Source organism: Microcaecilia unicolor, chromosome 1, assembly GCF_901765095.1.
Source record: "Microcaecilia unicolor chromosome 1, aMicUni1.1, whole genome shotgun sequence".
NCBI lineage: Eukaryota > Metazoa > Chordata > Amphibia > Gymnophiona > Siphonopidae > Microcaecilia > Microcaecilia unicolor.
The window spans coordinates 687,339,567-687,360,402 of NC_044031.1; the positions used below are offsets into that span (position 1 = coordinate 687,339,567).

Consider the following 20,836-nt stretch of genomic DNA (forward strand, 5'->3'; position numbering starts at 1 on the left):
TTGGCAAAGATACAGAGGAAAATCATTCCAAAACAAAGGTGCTAAAATAATGAAAGCAGTCTGGTGTTTAATCTCAAATCTAACTCTAAAAGGTGAATGGATGCAAATGAGAGTGGCCTAGGATGAATGCAAGTTGTGTATGGTAAGTAAAAAGCAGGATCTCAAATTTAAGCGACTGGGAGTTAATGCTGTGTTGCAAGGAGAGGTGGAAACATAGTCATAACTACTTGCTCATATAAGAGTTTGACAGTGGTGCTCTGAAACAACTGGAGCTGTTTGATGGATAATAAGGAGAAGCCCATTTTAGAGGCAATTACAGTAATCAGTTTTCAGAATTACCAATGAAAGAAGGAGGAGCTTGACATTTGACAAGGACATCCTTAATTTTAATTGCTCTAACTCTGTGAATTGCCATAAAAGATGATGAAACAACTGTTGAAATTTGAAGCTTGAAAGATGAGATTGGCTCCCATTCGAGGCCAGACTACTTTTCAAAACCAGCACAGCCATCTTCAAAATATTGTTTGGTGGAGAGCGGTGACGTCACGCTGAGCAGTGGCGGTGTGAGTGAACAGCTCCGCATGCCACATGGAAAGATTCATAAAATATAACCGTTTGCTGGAGTGTATAAGATCATGGAACCTGAACCCAATTTACGGAGGAAGTACAGTGTGCAGAGATGACCGGGAGAGACTCAACCGTGCCCCGTAAATCTTTAAAAGATTTTACATATATACTGCATCTCCACGCTGACAAGATGGCGCCTGCGGAGGAGCCGGGGCAGACCACGCCTCGGCGAGAGCTGTCAGAGGAGGGTGAGTTCTCAGCGAAGGACTTTCGAGAGTTATTAGAGGAGATCCGCTCAAATATCAAAGGAGTTCGAGAGGATTTCTCGACGCTGGCAACGGATCTACGTGGAGAACTGATAGAGATGGGCCGTCAGGTGAAGGAGGTTGATGAACGAGTGGAGGAGCAGCAGGAAGCCCTGAGTGCCGTGGAAACATCGCTGAAAGAACAACAAGCCTTATGTAAGTCCCTTTTGGATAAAGTTGAGGATCTTGAAAACTGGGGACGGCGGTCAAATATCCGCATTTTGGGCATTCCAGAACAGGTGGACTATTTAGACTGTGACAGGGTCACGCGGCAAATTGCAGTATGTTATTGTCAGAAGAGGGCCAGGAGGTGGCCCCAGAAGCCATTAAAGTGGATCGGGCCCACAGAGTGATGGCTCATTTAAGGGCCAATATGCCGAGAGACATTATTGCTTGTTTTTCAGACTACAAAATTAAGGAAGCTCTCCTTCACAAAGCTTGTAAACAGGAGATTTTGAAGTGGGACTCTTTCCCCATTGAGCTGTATCAGGATTTAGCTCCCGCTACATTAAAACGGCGAGCAGAGATGAGGAATTTTACTAGATATCTTTGTGATAAAGGCATTGTGTACCGATGGCAGCATCCGTTTGCTTTGGCTTACAATAGGATGGAAAATGGTGCCAGATCCACAGCTTGGAGGAAGCACGTACGACATGGCCGGAGGTGGAGGTGCCTTTGGAAAGATCGGTGGACCATGGGGAGTCGGAGTCGGGGCCTTGCTTAGTGTGTCAACGGTGGACCCGAGTGGCGAAAGGCAAGGGTCGCCTCACCAGGCAGCAGTCTGAACAGAGGTTGAAATCCTCAAATAATAATGACATGAGCAACTTTTTCTGAGACATTAAGTAGAACCCATGGCTCTGAAAACACCTACAAGTGGGTGGGTATAAGTGTGGTTTGGATGTGAACAGGTTTATATTTGTTCAATTGGGGTAATGTTTGAGCGTGTAAAGGCATGTGTTAGGTTGCCATTCTCTTTCTTTAGTGGTGGGATAAGTTTGACCCACTGGTTGAATATGGGGGGGGGGGGGGGGGGGGGGCTGGGGAAACGGGGCAACTCAGGAGGATGCTAGTTATAGATATATGTGCTGGAGATCTCCTACTAGACAAAGGAAGGATAATGGTAATACCTGTTTTGAACCTCCATGACCCATATAGTCTGTATGTCATTGAATTCGCGGGGCCTTAATTCTCCCATAAAGCGTAAGAGGCTGTTAAAAGAACCTAATCGGATAGGAGCAGATATAATTCCGGTCCAGGAAACGCATATGTTGCCTAGACATGAACATCTATTACATAACTCTAGATACTGCGGGAGTGGGGATACTTTTCAAACAGGACCGCACATGGGAGATTCCGGCGGTTAAACTGGACCCGGGGGAGCGGTTTGTAATTGTGGTGGTAAATCTTGGTGGTCAAGTTTACACTATAATTAATGTCTATGCCCCTAATCACTCACAGGGTGAATTCTTTGAGTTGCTCAGCACTCAACTCTCGAAATGTGTACAAGGGGAGGTCCTGATGGGCGGGGGCTTTAATCTGACCTTAGACCCGACTGTGGATAACTCGACTGGGATAGCTGGTTATGCACAGATCAAGACGGACAAGCTAATTCAATTTCTTAATCAGTGGGGGGTTGGTGGATATTTGGAGGGTGTTGCATGGAGAAGAAAGGGATTATACTTGTTACTCGGCCCCACATGACACATACTAGAGAATAGATATGTGGATGAGTAGTGCAAGAACTGCTTTACAAGCAGTGTCCACAGAGATTCAAGTGTGCTCATGGTCGGATCATGCTCCAGTCACAATATCATTGCGGGGACCTCAGCAGGCTAGGGGTTTGAGAGGATGGCAGTTTCCTGATGGATTGTTAGATGAGCCAAAAAAACGTTAAACGAATTGAAGGGGAAATTAGAGAGTTTCTGCGATTTAATGACACCCTGGATATCGCGCCAGAGATTTTATGGGAGAATTTGAAAGTGGTGATTAGAGGGAAATTGATTTCTTTGCAAGCATATCTACATAAAGACACTAGAGAGAAAGAAGCAGAACTTAGACAAACTGTACAACAATTAGATATGATTGTTAAACATCAGCAGGCTACGGTCTGCCAGCAAGAGGAATTACATAGGGCCAGAGTACAGTTACTGGCTTTGGAACTTACAGTTATTCAGGATCAAATGCAACGCGTACAGCAAGAATATTATGAATTTAATAATAAGGCCAGCAAACTCTTAGCATACAAATTGCGACAGCAATTGGGCTGTAATATTATTGGTAGTGTGAAAGATGAGAATGGGCAGAAATGGGACCAGTTAGAGGATATTCAGAGAGTTTTTGCACAATACTACCAGAATCTGTATCACTCGGAGGACCATGTGTCTCCTGAGGCTATACAGTCTCTTCTGGATAAGGTGAATATGCCGAGCCTAAGGGGGGCTGAGCAGGAGATGTTATCAGCTCCTATAGAGCTGGAAGAAGTCTCGGCCATTAAGGGCCTGCCCGGGGGGAAAGCTCCAGGGCTAGACAGCTATAGCAACCAATTCTATAAATGCTTTAACTCCGTCTTAGCACCAATATTGCTCAGAATGTTTAACGATATTGCTTCTGACACTACACTTCCTCTATCATGGAGGTTGGCAAATGTGGTGCTGTTGCTTAAGCCGCACAAGGACCCACAAAGCTGTAGTTCATACCGCCCAATTTCTCTATTGGGGACAGACTATAAAATTCTAACTACAATTCTGGCTACCTGGTTGCAAAAAGTGTTACCCCGTTTGATACATGAGGACCAAGCTGGTTTTATTGCGAATAGACAGACCTTCGATAATACTAGACGAGCGCAATATATATTGGATCGGATTGAGAGGGTTGGTCAACCAGCTGTCTTTCTCTCATTAGATGCAGAGAAAGCGTTCAGTAGAGTGCTATGGCCCTTTGTTTTTGCACTGTTGGAGAGAGTGGGCTTTAAAGGGCAGTTCCTGCATTGGGTTTTAGCACTTTATCGACACCCCGTATCTCAATTGCAGATTAATGGTACCAATACTGAACTTTTTAGCTTTTTAGAGGTACTCGACAGGGGTGTGCACTGTCACCATTGCTATTTGCTTTGTTTATGGAGCCCCTGGCGATTTTAGACAGGAATGACCCATTGTTGCAAGGTATAAGAATAGGGAGACAGGAAACAAAACTTATGCTATATGCTGATGATGTTTTGCTCACACTATTGAATCCAAAGGCCTCATTACAAGCAGTGATGGATATCCTTAAGTTATATAGAATGACAGCTGGCCTTAAGATTAACATTCAGAAATCGGAGCTTATGCCTTTGCAGTTTCCATTGGGGCTGCAAGATGAGTTACAACCTCTCTTCCCGTTTAAATGGTCCTTCCGATTTATTCGCTATTTGGGGGTTAATTTGACACCTAAAACTGGGGATCTGTTTCAGGAAAATTTTCACCCCTAAATTACAGGAACTGTTTCAAGAACTAGAGAGATGGGGGGTGGTTTACGAATGTCATGGATGGGTAGAATAGCAGCGGTAAAGATGGCTCTGCTTACCAAATTACTCTATCTGTTTTTGACTGTGCCAATCTATATACCGCCCGCCTTCTTCCATTCACTTAATAGGAAAATGTTCACCTTTATTTGGCGTAAGAGACCACCGTGAGCGAATAGGATGATTTTATTTCAACTTAGGAAGGATGGAGGGATGGGGGTACCTAACTTTGGGTTATACTATAGAGCTGCCCTGTTTCAAATGCTGGCTATAGGTCAGAGAGGACTTTCTAAACCTTGGACCTATGCAGCGCAATGGGGGTTGAAGGGGGTGCTAATTTGGGCTGCACTGTGGCTTCCCCTGCCGCTGTTGAAAGGTCTTATATCTGGGTTAAAAGGCCAGATGGGGGTGGCCTTGGGAGAGTGGGCAAGGTGCAGAGCTGTTTGGTTTCAGGACCGTAAATACTATTTAACCACTCCTATTGTGTATACAACGGACTTTACCCCTGGTAGAGAGGAGGGAGTATATGGGCAATGGTCAGCGGCTTCATTGAGGGTGTTGGGGCAAATATGGGAAGAAGGGAAGTGCCTCCCATTTGAAGTCTTAAAAGATGAGTATGGGTTGACGGACAAGGATAGATTCTATTACATGCAGATTAGAGATTTTATACATTGCAAAGCAAAAAAGGAGCTTTCATTGACTGTAACAGAGTTAGAATTGGCATGAGGGCTGGAGAAGGGAAAGGAGGGATTTCCAGGATATACAGAGTCCTGCTTCATAAGTCCCAACCCCTAGACAAATGTGTTCACAAATGGGAGACCCTGTTTTCAGTTACGTATGAACAGGCCACATGGACAAAGATACTTAAATGATTACTGAATTTCTCGGTGGCGACTCCCATGGTGGAAAATGGGCATAAGATGCTGTATCAATGGTATCTGACTCCATACTGGTTGTCATATATTTTTAAAACTGGCGAGGCAACTTGCTTGCGTAAATGTGGGGCGGTGGGAACGTTCTGGCATGTGTGGTGGGACTGCCCTGAAATACAGCGTTTCTGGTTGAGATTACAGTCTCAACTACAGGATGGTCTGGGAGCCTCGGTCATACTGAATCCTGGTTTATGCCTTTTGAATATACCAGTGAGGGCTGGCCGTGGCTCTTGCCATTGTCTTCTCTCTCATATTGTTACAGCAGCCAGGATATTAATTGCGAAGATGTGGAAGCAAGCCACGGTGCCTTATGGTGGATCAAGTACTTGTTAAGATGGACTACTGCTGTTTAATGGATAAACTGACTTCTTTAAGGCGGGGAGGAGTAGTGAAGTTTCTTAAAACATGGACTCCACACATGGAGTGGCGGGGACTTTCAGTGTGACATGTGGATAAGGGGGGGGGGGTTTCAGTGCCTAGAGATGGTCATGTATAATTGCGTTACTCCGAGGGGGGGAGGGGAGGGGGTTGGGCGTTGTTAAAGATGTATTGCTGAGATGTGGCTTGACTCTTGTATAATTTCTGATTTTTCTTTTTCTGTATGGAAAATGTTAATAAAACAATTAAAAAAAATACTGTTTGGCATGTTACCGTACTATGTGCTAGACATGATCAAACTATCACCAAGAAATGCAAACCCAGGAACCAGAGATTGCCTACTGCTTCACCTGCCCAACTGCAAAAATGTACTGTACAAGTCTACCTACACGGTGGGATTTAGCTACCTGGGCTCAAAATAGTGGAACTCAATTCCCATAGTTTTAAGAAGCATCATGAACTACCTCCATTTTAGAAAAGACCTGAAGACCTACCTCTCCAGGAAATTCTATGAGTAAAATATGCACTAATCATTCTGAAACAACAATACACAACACAACCTTTAACTGTAATTCATCTTTTCATTTAAGAAATGAACCCTAAGGCATATCTTTTCAAGAAACCCAATGACTATTCCATATTCACTAACAGTTATCTTGCCAGCCACTGTAAAACGCAGCATCATACAACCTTATAAATGTTTTTGAATCAAAGTAATCTCTACAGCTGTTAAATGTAAGCCACATTGAACTGAATCTCATTTTTGGATAATTGTGGGATACAAGTATGAATAAATAAAAATAAATAAATAAATACATAAATCAAGAATGAAGCCTGAAGTACGGGTAGAATATTAGATCTGTTGCAGCATGTTTTGGATAGAGCCTGGGAGGTCCACTCAAACCACATTGCTCTTGAAGTTATTTAGGACAAGTTTGTAATTTGTAAGCTAGTCTGCAATGCTAGTTAGGCAGTTATCTGACAATGTAATATGTGATGCAGAAGGATGAATAGGAAATAGAACTAACACCATGCAATTGTATCAAGGCTACCAGTGGAACCAAAAAGATATTGAAGAGAGTGGGAGCCAACAGTAGCTCTGGGGACACCATAACGAGAAGATGCATATATAAATGTATAGCTGTGCAAGCCCACTAAAATAGCCTTCATAATGTTTGAAATGTTGACAATTAAGATGCTTCTCTCATGTACTTGGTCATGAATTCAAATAATCTTAGTGTAATAGCACCACATCACAAGTAGAACTTTTGAAGTTCTTGCAAATGTATGTATTTGAGGGAGTGCACAAAACTGTGAATATAGAGGATGTTTTTATGTGGATATGGAATGGAAGTAGTTCAAAAGAAAGATTAAATGAAATATTTTAGGTTATACTTAGTGCCTATGACTGTGCTCTAATCATTGTTCATCTTTTTATGTTTTAGAAGCTCAGCAACGTCTTCTGCTGGTCACTGTCTTTGCTCTGAGTGTGCGCTACCAACCTGTTGATGTCTCACTGGCTATTTCTACTGGTTTACTTAATGTGCTTTCCCAGCTATGTGGCACAGACACCATGCTGGGGCAACCACTCCAATTACTCCCCAAATCTGGTGTTTCCCAGCTCAGCACTGCTTTAAAAGTAGCCAGTACAAGACTGCTGCAGATTCTGGCAATCACCACAGGGTAAGAATAGATCAGAAATGTTTCTTCCAGATAGCTAATTTTTGCATCTCATAGAATAGTTGTAACATATTTACTTATTTATGGAGTTCTGTCTGACCATTTTGCCCCATGTTCTTTGGATATGGGGACGTATGATTTGAAATCTGTAAAATTACTGTATTATAGGATGACAAGAAAGAGTTTCCTCACACTTCGTTAATATTGATCATGAGAGGGTTAAATTTGTGAGTGTCAAAAAAATGGCAAAATTGCTACCAGTTTGTTTATAGTTTATTAAAACTTGGTATACCGCTTATATCAGATTAGTGGATCTTAGCTGAGTACAATAAAATTAAAATAAAAACGAGAATTGTAAAGGTTTTGTTGTTTATACTCTCCTGTAGCCCAATGATCAAATTTTATATGTGCAAAACCTAACAAACGAAATACAAAGATCTCACATTCAAGAAGATGACATTAGCTGATAATTATCAGGATAATCTGAAAACAAAAATAAAAGCTCAAAGGTTTGAGTTAAAGCTTAAAATGAGGTTAAGCAATAAAAATAACTTTTACTGCTCTTTTTGCTGTATCTGTTAAATCTGCTGGCTGTAGGAGGCCTACTACAAGATGTTTAAAGAATATAATGGTAAATGAACACTGTAATTGCGTTATAGAAGGTCATGATTTTGCAAATGGTATTTTAAAAGATAGATTTTTAAAATATTGTTTCATGTGGTACTGCAGTAATGTAAATACTTGACTTCCGGTGGGCATGCGAGGAGTCCAGACGTGCTTAAGGGAGCTCCACTGTTCCCATCCCATTACCCCCTAAGAACTGCATGATGTGAAGTTAAATGCGGTAAGAAGTATATATATTTGTTGAGACACTGGAAACAGTCAGCAGCATACTGAAACAGCTCAAGCTGAAATCGAGTACCTCAGTTAAAGATTTATATGCCGCTAAGTCTGCTAAAGCCACGCAAGATAATATGGCAGTGATGGGAACTGCAAAAAATCAAACTATGTGGAAGTTAGGTAATCACCTAAGTAATACCAAGTTGCCTATTTTTGACTTTCATATATAAATACATGTACCCTAGTTTGAGTACCATGTTATTAGTGCAGTAGCCTTATTTAAGCTGGTGCCCAGTTAGTTGCCTATGCATGGCATTGTGTTACTGTGTATTATATTATTTTAGCTAACATTAGTATAATAGTATACTGCATACTTTTTGTTAAAACCTGAATTGTATTCTGAGCTAAGTCAGAGTAAAAAACAGATTCTTCACATTCCTTCCCATCTGATAAGGAGAGAGACCCCATGGTCATGGATTTCCCTATTGGCCGATAGCCAGCCTGGAGTGGTCAGAGTTGAGGTATATCCTGGAGTGTCTTTGTATTTTTGGCCCCCCCTTTTTTCCTGACTCTCAGCCTTCTCAATTATTGCACTAACATCTCTTTGCTTGGGACTGCTGGACTTTCTTATGCAAAGGAAGCTCTTCAGCTAGGCAGAGTTCCGAAGATGGACAGGAAGGATTGTTGGATGTGCTGTTCTTACATGTTCCTGTAATCCATGGTTCCTGGCAGCTGAGCTTACACCACATCTGTATGCTGAGATTCTCCAGTATGCAAATAAACCTATATTAACTGTCTTGAGTGTTATCTGCACATGTCTCTGGTAAACCTAGTCTTGGAGGGGCAGTATAGACTGCAAGCAGTGAAGAGCTTACAGCGGGCTGCCTTACAACCCTGATTGGGTAGGCAGGATAGGCTATAGATGAGAGCTTGTAGTAGAGGCTGTCTAGCTGGCAGACCGTTGAGACTGTGAATTAGTTGTGCACATTATTCACAGTATAGGTGGCTACCTTGGGGCTCACATCAGGCGGCCGGGGGCAAGAGAAGTGACAGCCTGCACCCCAATCTAGCTTTCCCGGGGCAGTCAACCACTTCGTTGGACATGTGGCAAAAGATTTTGCAAGAAATTCAAGCATCTAAAGCAGAAATAGCAGATTTAGTAGTGGCGTGACTGGAAGAAAAATTAACTGCGCTTAATGCTCGAGTAGAGGGCAACGGAAGCACGCCTCATAGAACTGGAGGAGGAAACAGCGGGAGACCAAGTGAGCATGTCCGATTGCTGCAGAGGATGGAATATTTGCAGGATCGCGTGCAGGATCGAATGGAGGACCAAGAGAACCGCAGTAGAATGTTCTGTATTAGGATCGTAGGGATACAGGAAGGCCAAGAAGGGATGAAAACTGCAGAGTTTGTGCACAAATGTTTGCTTGCTTGTTTCCCTGATCCTCCCTCTTCTCTTCTGTATGAGATCAAGTGGGCTTATAGGAAACTTCATCCTCGTCCGGACCCAAACTTCGCTGAGAGCCATGATTGTTAAATTACTCCGGTATCCGGATGCTGAACATATTCTCCGTAGATAAGGAGACCTCCTATAATAATATGGAGGTCCATGTTGTTCCAGGTCTTAGTCTTGAAACGATACGTAAACGGAAAGAGTTGTGGGCTACAAAAAGGACTTACAGTACAAAGGATACCAGGTTGGCTTGTGGTACCCCGCCCGGCTGATGGTACTTGTAGATGATAAGCGCCGCTTTTTGTCATCTCCAAAAGACATTAAATCAAAGATGGCACCTCAGGTTCCTGGAAGAACGGGTGATTGCGGAGACCTTTGCGCCCATGTGGTACTATGCATGTAGCGGTTCAGCAGGGAGCTAGCATAACTTATTACAACAGATTTGGACCATTAGCCATGTCAGCTTGTCAACATGGAGATCCTGGGATGAAGGAGAGAGATTCATGGTCGTCTGTTTTGTCTGACGGTGGGGGCTCCTTCGCGTTGGAAAGCTCTTCAAGTGCAGATGATGAGAAAGGCCAGGAGCAGGGCCCTGCAGTCTCAGGTGAGACTGTGACCTTGAGCACATGTTCTCCCACAATGCAGCTTATTTCGTGAGGAGCTAATACCTTCCAGTGCCTGAAAATGGTTGCAGAACAGTAGGAGTTTTGGCTGCTGATTGAGTTTCAGATCTTAAGCAGAGGAATGTTTTTTAAATATGCATGTTAACTGTTAATTTCTTTTACTGTTTTTCTTATTATTGGCAAGCTCTGCCAGTTCTTATAACTACTGCATACTGACTATGCTGATTACTGTGTTTGATGGGGTAATAATAGAGTGCTTTGAAAAGGGGAGGAATGGGTTTGATGGGTTACATTGGTTAACCTGTTAGATTGCTGTGATTATTTTAGGGAGGGAGTTAGGAGGAGGCATAAAGGAGGGGGAGGGGTGCTATTCCGTTGCTGGGCATGGGAGGGGGGGGGGGGGTAATGGAGTGTGGGGGAGGTTCAATTACAATATGAGGGGGGGGGTAGTACAGTATGGAAGCTATTAGATGCCTGTGAGAGCCATCAGATTTGGCTTCTGGAATGTTAGGGACCTGAATAGCCCAGTTAAAAGGAAGTGAATCCTTGCTTTGTTGAAAAAGGAGCATTTAGATATAGCCTTGTTGCAGGAGACAAAACTTACCCCGGAAGAGTCACTTAAGTTAAAGAGAGGGGGATGCAGGGACATTTACTTTTCATCTGGGGGTTCAAAAAAAGAGAGGGGTGGTTCTGATTAAGAAATCTTTGCCTTTTGTATTGACAAAGACGGGGACTGATGGTGAGGGTTGCTTTATATGGATTAAGGGTAGAGTAGACGACTTGAACCTTACCATTTTGAAACTGTATGCCCCAGTCGAGCCAAAGAAACAATTTTTTGAGAAAACCTTTAGACAAATTCTTCCGATAATGGTATATTGCTCATTGCAGGATCTTTAACTGTATTTTGGGTCCACTGAATTCTTCGACCAAGATAGCCAGGGCACAGTCTAGATACAGTAAAGGCCTTTGTGCTCTCCTGCATAGATGGAAACCGGTCAATTTGTGGCAGGAACATAATTTGTCATCTAGGGAATAGAGCTTTTATTCTGCACAACATGATTTGTATTCATGATTGGACTGTATGATTGGTATTGTCTTCCAGGTAGGGAATTGGTCAGAGTTGAGGATTCACCCCATCATGCAATCAGATAATGCATTAGTGGTAGGGGAGTAGCAAAGGGTGAGGTGTCAGGGTGCCAAAAGTAATTAGTGAGCTAATGTACACTTGTTAGTGCAACTAGAGATCAAAAGTTGGCTACAAAAAGAGTGGGCTACATTTGAAGGGCTTAATCACACTGGGGAGGTTTCCCTTAATGCAGTGTGGGAAAAGGGTAAGGCTTATATGAGAGGCTTGCTTATATAAAAGAGGGCCAGATTTTAAAAAAAGAGAGAGAGCAGCAAAAGATGACATTTTGTTAGCAGATAATGAGGGGCATAATTGAAAGATCGTCCAAGTACGAATTAGGACGTTCTTACGAAAACGTCCCAAAATAGACATGTATAATCGGAAAATAGTGTGGGCGTTTTTCGATAATCGATTATCCCTGTAAGAAAACAATCAAATGACGAGCGCATAAGCGTGACTAAATTGGGCGCCCTAACACGGTCGATTATTGCAGGTGCAAACGACCAAATCACAAAGTGTGTAAAATAATGTACATAGGTGTACCGCAAGTACAGTACATGTTGTTCAGGCCATCCAGGTACGGGAAAATATGAGGAACGCGTATATGTGTCAACTACAGACATATCATGCTGCTCCACCCATACTTTCATCATATGTGCCCATCTGCATGTCCAGATCTGCATGCACTGTACACCTACTGAACATGCAGCTATATGCATATTGTGTATATGTGAAAAGGGTCGGGTGGGGTGCGTCATACTCATCTATATAAGGCACGTTCCACACACGTGTAGGCATGTGCACGTCAAAGACGTCTATGCTTACGAGGGCGTCCACGTGCTGATAGGGGCCATATATAAGGCACTTCTTTTCCAACACGTGGAAACATGGCGCAGCGACGGGAGCCAAACTTCGGCCAGGAGGAGAGCCTGTTGCTGGTGCGCCTCTGCCTAAGGCACCGGCACAGGCTCTTTGTGCAGCACCACCACCTGCCCCCCAGGCTCCAGGCCATGCGAGCCTGGTCCCGCATCAGGGACAGGCTGGAAAGGTAAGGTTATGGGCCAACCCCCCTCCCCTCCTGTACCTACACATATAACAGCTCCGTCATCAATGTTACCACCAGTAACTGGAGTGTCCATGCAAGGATCATGAGTAATATAGGAACATACACAATCACTAATAAATTGTATGTTATTGAAAGGACGACCATTCCCATATCCCTACAAGAATGTATTTCGTTAGTTATGTGACAATTATATTAGTGTTATGTGACAATTTCGTTAGTTATGTGAAGGCCACATTTTCCAACTCCTCTTTGCAGCCTCTATGTGGCTTACAATGCATCCGAATAGTGGAAACATGAGACCAATGAAACGTATACCATACTTTATAACATGGTCATGATAACACATATAAAGTAGTTTAACAAGCATACATTATAATGTATACAAACGGTACTGTCTGGCCTCATGCCCACCTCTCTGGCATCATCTGCATAGGAACCAACTCGGTGGCTGCTGTGGGTGCTTGACCACCCCCAATATAAAATAAATGCCTTGTATGTAAGGAGGGAGGGATAATCTCCACTGGGGGTTCCACCCCCCAAAATGGTAAAAAGGTGGCTCCTATGATTCAGTACCAATGGAGGTGGTCCCCCCCCCCCCCCCAACACCGTTGACCCTCTCTCTCTGGTATTTGAATAGCAAATGAATGTGTGCAGAGGACAAAAAGGACCATCCCCCCCTGACCCCTGCTCTACAAACTTATATCTTACAGACGGTTTGGAGTCCACCGGGACCTGGAGTCCCTCAGAAGGCGGTTCCACCGTGTGAGGCGGGAGAGGCCCGACCTCATCCGGGCGGTGCGAAGGCACCTCAGGGCTCGCCGTAATTATTCAAAAACAGGACACCTGTACAGATTAGTAAATACATTTCTTGAATAATGCAAATGTGTTGTACAATATCAATTCCCATGTGCCTAATAGCCAACTAGTAAGTAAAAACATATCTGTCCCAGATCAAGGATGCAGGTTGCAGGGGTTCTCCCATGAGTGTGGCTGCAACTTCCGACCATCCCCCCGAGATGAATGAGATGATATGCCTCACTTTACTATTCCCCTTTCTGTGGTGGCTGATTAGTGTGTCCTGGTAGACCTGCCTGAGGCCCTACTTTTACTGCATGTCATGGCCTAACTCACATAAAAGATTTGTGCTCAACACCCTTCCCACTGCCCCCCCCCCCCCCCAATAAATCCTACAACAACTGCCCATCAACCCCTCGTTGCATCTCACAATGCAAACATGCTGGTCAGCAATTAATTTGGTATGGCAACATGTCCTGTGTGGTGTGTGTCAGAGGAGGTTCCAGGGTTCTTTGTCATGTCATCTGATGCAGCTCATTCCCCATGGGCATAGGCTACGCCTTACCACACCCTGCCCCATCCCCTGCCTCACGCCACCCAGCTACTGCACTATGCAAGCCATGTTGTATGCGCTGATCTCAATCATACTCCTTTTACATACACAGGGCTCCACCAGCAGCAAGCCGAGCGGGCAGATGAGGAGGGCCACCACCTCCAGGAGGAGGAGGAGGAGCAGGAGGAGGAGTCATCGGAGGCCCCCTCCCCACCTGTACCAGCAGCAGAGCCCTCTCCCTCCCCTCAGCCATCCACATCCCCTGCGGCAGCAGCAGCACCATCACCTGCCCCACCGCGTTCCCCTGGGTCTGCTCCGTCCCGTGGGTCTGCTCCGTCCCCTGGGCCTGCTCCAAGCCCTGGGCCTGCTCCAGCCCGTGCCCCACCTCCAGCAGCCCTAGGCGCAGGGGCCATGATGCGCCTCCTGCAGCAGCTGGTAGATGGCCAGCAGCAGCTTGTAGTTGGCCAGCACCAGCTGCTGCAGGAGGTGAGAGCCCTACGGCAGGGCAATGAGCAGCTCCAGGGCCCACTAAGGGTACTGCTGGGCCTTCTCATTGCCCTGCTACAGAGGGCCTTAGTCAGAGGGCGTGCCCGCCCTTAATTTAAATTGGGGGGGGGGGGGCCTGTTGGGGGTGTGGGGAGTGGGTGGGGGAGGGAAATGTTGGGGTTCTGTGGGGGGGGGAGGGAATTGGTGGGGTTGTGGGGAGTTGTGGGGGGAGGAGGACATTGTTGGGGGTTATTTTGTAGGGGTGGGGGTGGGGGGAAATGTTTTTCTTACACTATAACTATCAGGGTGTGTGTGTGTGTTTGTCTCCCTTGTGCATTACATATCAGCAAATGGTGCTGTTGAGTTGAGAGGAAGGAGGCAGCAATATGCATAGCATTAAATGTGCTGTGTGAATGAGAAGGTGATGTATGTCTGAGAATGTTGCCCATATAGAAGGCCACCTGTTCATTCCAACCTGCATGGCCATATGTGTAGGGGGGTTGGACCGGGGAGCCTGGATGGATATTTGTGTTCATGAATACAAATGGCCAGCCAGCATCTCTCCCTCCCTCCCTCCCTCCCCTCCCCTCCACCATACTGACCCACAACACAGAGTGCCATCAATAAGAAATTAATAGTGTACCACGTGTGATCTGCCAAGTAGACACTTCCACATAACCCCAGGTAGCACATACACAGTGTTTGCTGTGTGATGGTCACATATCCTTACCCACAAGCCACATTGGTGGTGGGGGGGGGGGGGGGGGGGCAAGAAGGACCTACAAACAGCTGGCTCATATTTTCACATTCATTACATCAGCTATGGTATATAATGCTGAGGAGAAAAGGGGAAACAATGGGAAACCCAATAGATGGATGGTTACTTCATCACAGTTGCAATGTAATACTTGTGTTAGAGAAGGGCACAAATAAAAATGGTGCTCATTATTTGCAGCTGTGATCACACTTTCTCCAGTAGTAGATCAAGGTGTGTTACATTCAGGTATTCTGGGTTTGTGTCAAAGTTTGTCCCTGAAGTGACTTGCCTTAGGTGGGATTTGAACCAGCAACCTTATGATTATAAGGCTGGTGCTGTAACCACTAGGCCACAGCAGCCACCAGGCTTTAGCCACCTGCAGGTACTTTGGGTTGGGACCTGTACACACACCCCTCTCCCTCACCACCACGTCTTAGGCCTCAGTGGCAGTACCTGTAGCCACCTTGAGCATTTTGTCCAGGCTACCGATTAAAAACAATGTTCATGTGCCTACTACCTATGGAGGAATTTAGGAAGGTGTTCCATAATGTCCTAAACACATCCATTGCATAAATCATTCTCCCCTCCCCCGCCTATGGACCTTGAGAATGGGTGGCCACTTCATAAATGGGGACTGGGGTACACCACATAAACAAGGAAGATGGAACCTACCGGGAACCAATACAGCAGTTCCAACAGGTGGCCCACACCACTGAGGACCTGCCAACCCCACAGTACAGTGCACAGGAACCTGGTGAAAAGAGAGCTACCTAAGATCTGACTCCAGACTACATACATACAGTGAATGCACACTCCTTGACTATGAGCACAAAGAGAAGAGGTGGCAGACAAATGAGAGCTTACCATGAACGTCTGTTTCAAGACTGTGTAGTGCGCCTTTTATCTTCTGGAACATTAGCTGCACATCTCCCTGATTGAAATGACCCTTACCGAGGGGTGGTTGATTTGGGGCGAGTGTAGCAAATTCGTGACCCCCACACACTGCCTGCTACAACCAGGCAGAGAGAATGGGAGAAAGGAAGGGAGCATCAGGGGATGTGGAAGAGAGGAAACGGAAGGCGTGGTGGCTGAGGGCCAACAATACTCCCCCCCCCCCCCCCTAAATACACAGGTGTACCCAAGCATACATTGCTAAACACAAACCTTAATATAAGTGAGGGTAAAACCCTGTAAATGATTATTACGAACAACCGGCAAGGTCTCAGTGCAGGAAATGGCAGGTTAAATGGCAATGAAGAAAGGGAAGGCAGGTGGAGACGCCCATACTTATCTACTCATAATCGAAATCATGTGCTCCTATTCGCTATCTCAGCTGGGCACGCTTAGGAATTATGTGTATAATTGAAAAACAAACGCCCATATCAGAAACGCCTATTCCCCCGTCTCAATGGGCGTTCTTGGCGACTATATAAACGCCCACTCCGTATTTTCGATAACCCCATTGGTACAATGCCACCGCATATGCCCCCGACCCGGAAGGGTAATTTTTCTGAAGGTGAGGTGGAGCTCCTGGTGCAGGAAATACAACAGCGGCACCGGAGTCTGTTTGCTCCCACAGGGCAGAGGCTGGTTGCAACCACAAAGCAGCGCGAATGGGAGACAGTACGGGACAGCCTGAATGCTGTGTTCCATGCTGGGAGAGACGTGGAGGATTGCAAGAGGAAGTGGCGGAAGCTGAGGAGGGATGTTAGGAGGAAGGCGGGGGCCAATCCCCCAGGCAATGACACAGCCAACCTCACCCCCATGGAGCTGATGGTGCACTCCCTCCTACCCCAGGAGGGCATCCACGGGATTGGCTCCCTGGACACCTCGGGCCAGGCTGAGGACTCAGGTAGGTGTTTCATTATGCAGTTGGGGTATCTGTTGTGCTGCAGTACACTTGTGTTATAGAAGTTGGGACCAGGGGGAGGGAGGTGAGGAGTGGGGGGCAGGAGGAGGGAGGTGGGGGGGAGTGTCTCTGGCTGTCTTTATGTACATTAACAGGCCACCTTTATGATGCTGTTGTGACCTGGTAACCCCTACTCACTAGCTCTGTACCCTTACTCCCTATCCCTACCGTTGTCATTGGGTTTCCTCTTACTTGTCCTGTGTGCGCATCTTAATTGAATTGTAAGCTCTATTTGAGTAGTGGTAGTGTTCATGTGTGTTATAGGAGCAGACTGGGTGGGTGCTGTGGGGGTGTGAGCACCCCCAATATTGAGGAAAGATCATGTAGCTGTGCAGGGAGGAGTTTTGTGCACTGGGCTTAGCACCCCCAATAATACTTTCCAGTTGGCTCCTATGGGTGTGTGTAGGTTACTACTGTGGCAGAACTTTGGGGGCCTTCCTTCCCTACTACTCCCTCCTATTTTCCCATTAACAAACTGTGCCTAGTTTCTTCTGTGACCTCTGTGCTCTACTGAGTGTGGGCCACATGCATTCAACTGAAGGAGCCTGTAATGGGGGTCATAAAGCAGTTCTATGCAGTCTAGCAAGTCAGTAGTAACACAACACATGCTGCAATGTTGTTCAATTTAACAATTATACAACAAACAGCTTGTCCACAACGTTGTGAGTGGTGTCCTTCTCTTGGCTGATCATCCACCACCTCTACCCAGCTGCCTGTGGGGCTCTCTCTTTCACACCCGTGTCAATTCCATTCCTCCTCACCATCTCTTTGCTGGGTCATCAGGTTGGGGGACATGCCAATGTATATGAATGCTGAAAGACAAAAGTGGGTTATTTGCACCAACACTATTCCTCACTCTTGTGCTATACAGGTGATGACTCAGAGGAGGCTGGCCCTAGTGGCCTGCAAGGCCAACGCCCTACACCAGCAGTCCAGCCTCTGCCTCCACCCCCTGCAGCACCAGCAGTCCAGCCTCCACCACCTGCACCAGCAGTCCAGCCTCTGCCTCCACCCCCTGCAGCACCAGCAGTCCAGCCTCCACCACCTGCACCAGCTGTCCAGCCTCTGCCTCCACCACCACCTGCACCAGCTGTCCAGCCTCTGCGTCCACCACCACCTGCACCAGTCCAGCCTCTGCCACCACCACCACCTGCACCAGTCCAGCCTCTGCCTCCACCACCTGCAGCACAGGCACATGCACCACCAGCAGAGGCGGCACCTCCAGCACCGGAGGACTTTGGTGAGGAGGAGGGGCCAGCTCCTCGCCAGAGGCCATCCGGCCAAAGGAGGCAACTCCTGCGGCTGGCCACGGAATTACTCCGCCACAACGTGCGCTTGGAGGAGTACCGGCAGCAGAAACTCGAGCTGCAGCGCCAAGCACTGGAGGCACAGCAGCGAGCCCACCAGGAACTCCAGGCGCAACGTGAAGGCCACCAGGAGGTGCTCCAGCAACTGAAACGGCTGGAGCAGAGCATCCAACACCTGCGCCCTCAGGGCACAGCACCTACTCCAGCCCCCGTGCTGCTGGAGCAGCCCCTGCCATCAACTTCCTCCTCCACTGACCACCAACCACCAGCTAAGAGGTGGGCGTTGCGATCATCGGCCTCCGCACCCACTCCTGCAGCACCCACCAAATCTGCTCCCATTCTGGGTTCTGTGGCCAGACTAGAACCAACAAGGTGGTCCGATTTCCATGGTGCAGGCAGCCGTGGGGATAGGGAGGAGGACACTGGGAGCAGCAGCTCAGAAGAGGGTGAAGAGACTTCCCGTGCAGCACCAGCTGCAAAGGAAGGGTGTGGGAGGGGTAGGAGGGGACGGGGGAAGGGAAGGGGAAAGTGATGGGACATGCTGTAGGGTGAGGGTTGGTGGGAGGGGGGTGGGTGTGGGAGGGGGGTGGTGGTGGTGGTGGTGGTGGTGGTGGGGTTGAACACAGTAACACATGCACTTAATGTAAATAAATAAATAAATGTTCACTTACTTTCACCTAAAACTTGTTTCCATGAGTCTTTGTCTTGCTCTTACGCCAAGCTGGTAGGCATTGAGCTCTGCTCTGTGGGCTGGGGGTGGAGGGGGCTTCTCTTCCAGCTCATCTGGGGCCTCTTCTGGTGGTGGCTGTGGCTCCTCTGGGAGAGGCTGTCCTCTGCGCTGGGCCAAATTATGTAACATGCAGCACGCCACAAAGATCTTGGCCACCTTTTCTGGACTGTAGAGCAGCTCTCCTCCAGACCGGTCCAGACAGCGGAACCGGTTTTTCAAGAAACCAAAGGTGCGCTCAATGATCCCCGGGTGCTGCGATGTCTCCTGTTGTAGGTTTCTTTTGCCCCTGGTTGTGGGTGGATCAGGGGGGTCATGAGCCATGTCCTCTGCGGGTAGCCTCGGTCACCTTTGGAGAAAAGCAGAATGAGATAGACGAGTGTGTATTGCTTGGAGCAGGTACAGGGGGGGCGGGGGGATTTGGATAGTGGGTTGTGGAGTGAGGTGGAGGAAGCCAGGGCGGAGGGTTGCCCAGTGGAGGAGGTATAGTATGGGTGGTACATGCATGTTACACTTACCTAGTAGCCATCCACCAATGAACTCCCCTCGCTCGAACCTGCGGAAGATGCCCGAGTGCTGTAGGATGTAGGCATCGTGGGTGGAGCCGGGGTACCTGGTACACACGTCTAATATCTCCCCCTGGGCATCACATACAACTTGCATGTTCATAGAATGAAATGCCTTCCTATTTCTGTAGGTGGCTTCGTGTGCCCGGGGGGGGGTCTGAGGGCTACGTGTGCAGTCTATCACACCGATGACAGAGGGGAATCTAGCAAGAGCATAGAAGGCGGCCATGTTGTTGTGCAGGGCCTGGGGGGGGGGGGGGGGGGGGGGGGGGGGGGGGGGGGAAAGTGATGTAATGTGAGGTGTGAGTTATAAAGGCATCCAGGAACTGAGTGAGACAGTGTAAAATAGAAGCCTGGGTGAGGCCTGTGTTAGCAGCTAATACGGATTGAAAACTGCCAGTGGCCAGGACAGAGAGAGAGGAAGTGATTTTGAGGTGGGCAGGGATGGGGTTATTCCTACGTGTCTGGGGCTGAAGGAGGGGTTTCAGCTGCTCACACAGCTGACGAATGGTGGCCCTATCAAACCTGAACCTTGTTAGACACTGCTGGTCAGTGAGTTGTAGGAAGGTGGTGCGGGGCCTAAACACTCGGGGCCGTGAATACCTCCTGCGGTGGGTGGCCTCTTCGTGTAGCATGCATGCCACAAGTGCATTAAGTGCATCCATATCCCCACCACCAGTGCAAGTATTAGGACTAGTAGTCAAACACCAACACACACAGATCTGTCACTTCCAGCCACCACGCCCTCTGGCCACTCACTCGCCAAACAGTACAGGAACACAGAGACAAACGGAGGTCAGGGAATAGAGTATACACGTGGGAAGAGTGAATGGGGAGGGATAGGGGGAGGGGAAGGGGGCGATGGAGCAAAGGAGTTAGGAGTAAGGAACGGTCAAAGGGTAAGATACAAAAAGAGGCAGGGCACACAGACGAACGTCACAGGTACTCAACACGCTCGGCTTTCTCTCTGCAACCACCACTTCAGCTCTTCCACCAACAATGTCGCCACTCTCCAACTACGCACAATCGCTAATGGGTCTAAAGACGATTTCCCCCTTGCTCTGGTCGCTTTATTTTGGGTCCATCATATTACGCCCATCTTCCCGCTCAACCAGAGCCATTTCGCTATTCGTTATACGTTGTACACGTCCATGTCGTATCACCGCCCCTAACACGCCCCCGACACGCCTCTTATTTGGACGTTTTTACGTGAACGTACGAGCGACACGGACGCACTGAAACATTCGTTTCCATTATATTGATTTAC

At 47.1% G+C, this 20,836-nt stretch overlaps 1 protein-coding gene across 1 annotated transcript in view; it reads left to right on the forward strand.

The window, feature by feature from the left end:
- Positions 1 to 20,836, forward strand: part of HERC1 (HECT and RLD domain containing E3 ubiquitin protein ligase family member 1) — a 736,289-nt gene that overhangs the window by 274,999 nt on the left and 440,454 nt on the right. Inside the window, exon 30 of the mRNA XM_030188195.1 lies at positions 7,127 to 7,364. Within this exon, the coding sequence (XP_030044055.1) occupies positions 7,127 to 7,364 (238 nt within the window). The remainder of the gene's footprint in view (positions 1 to 7,126; positions 7,365 to 20,836) is intronic.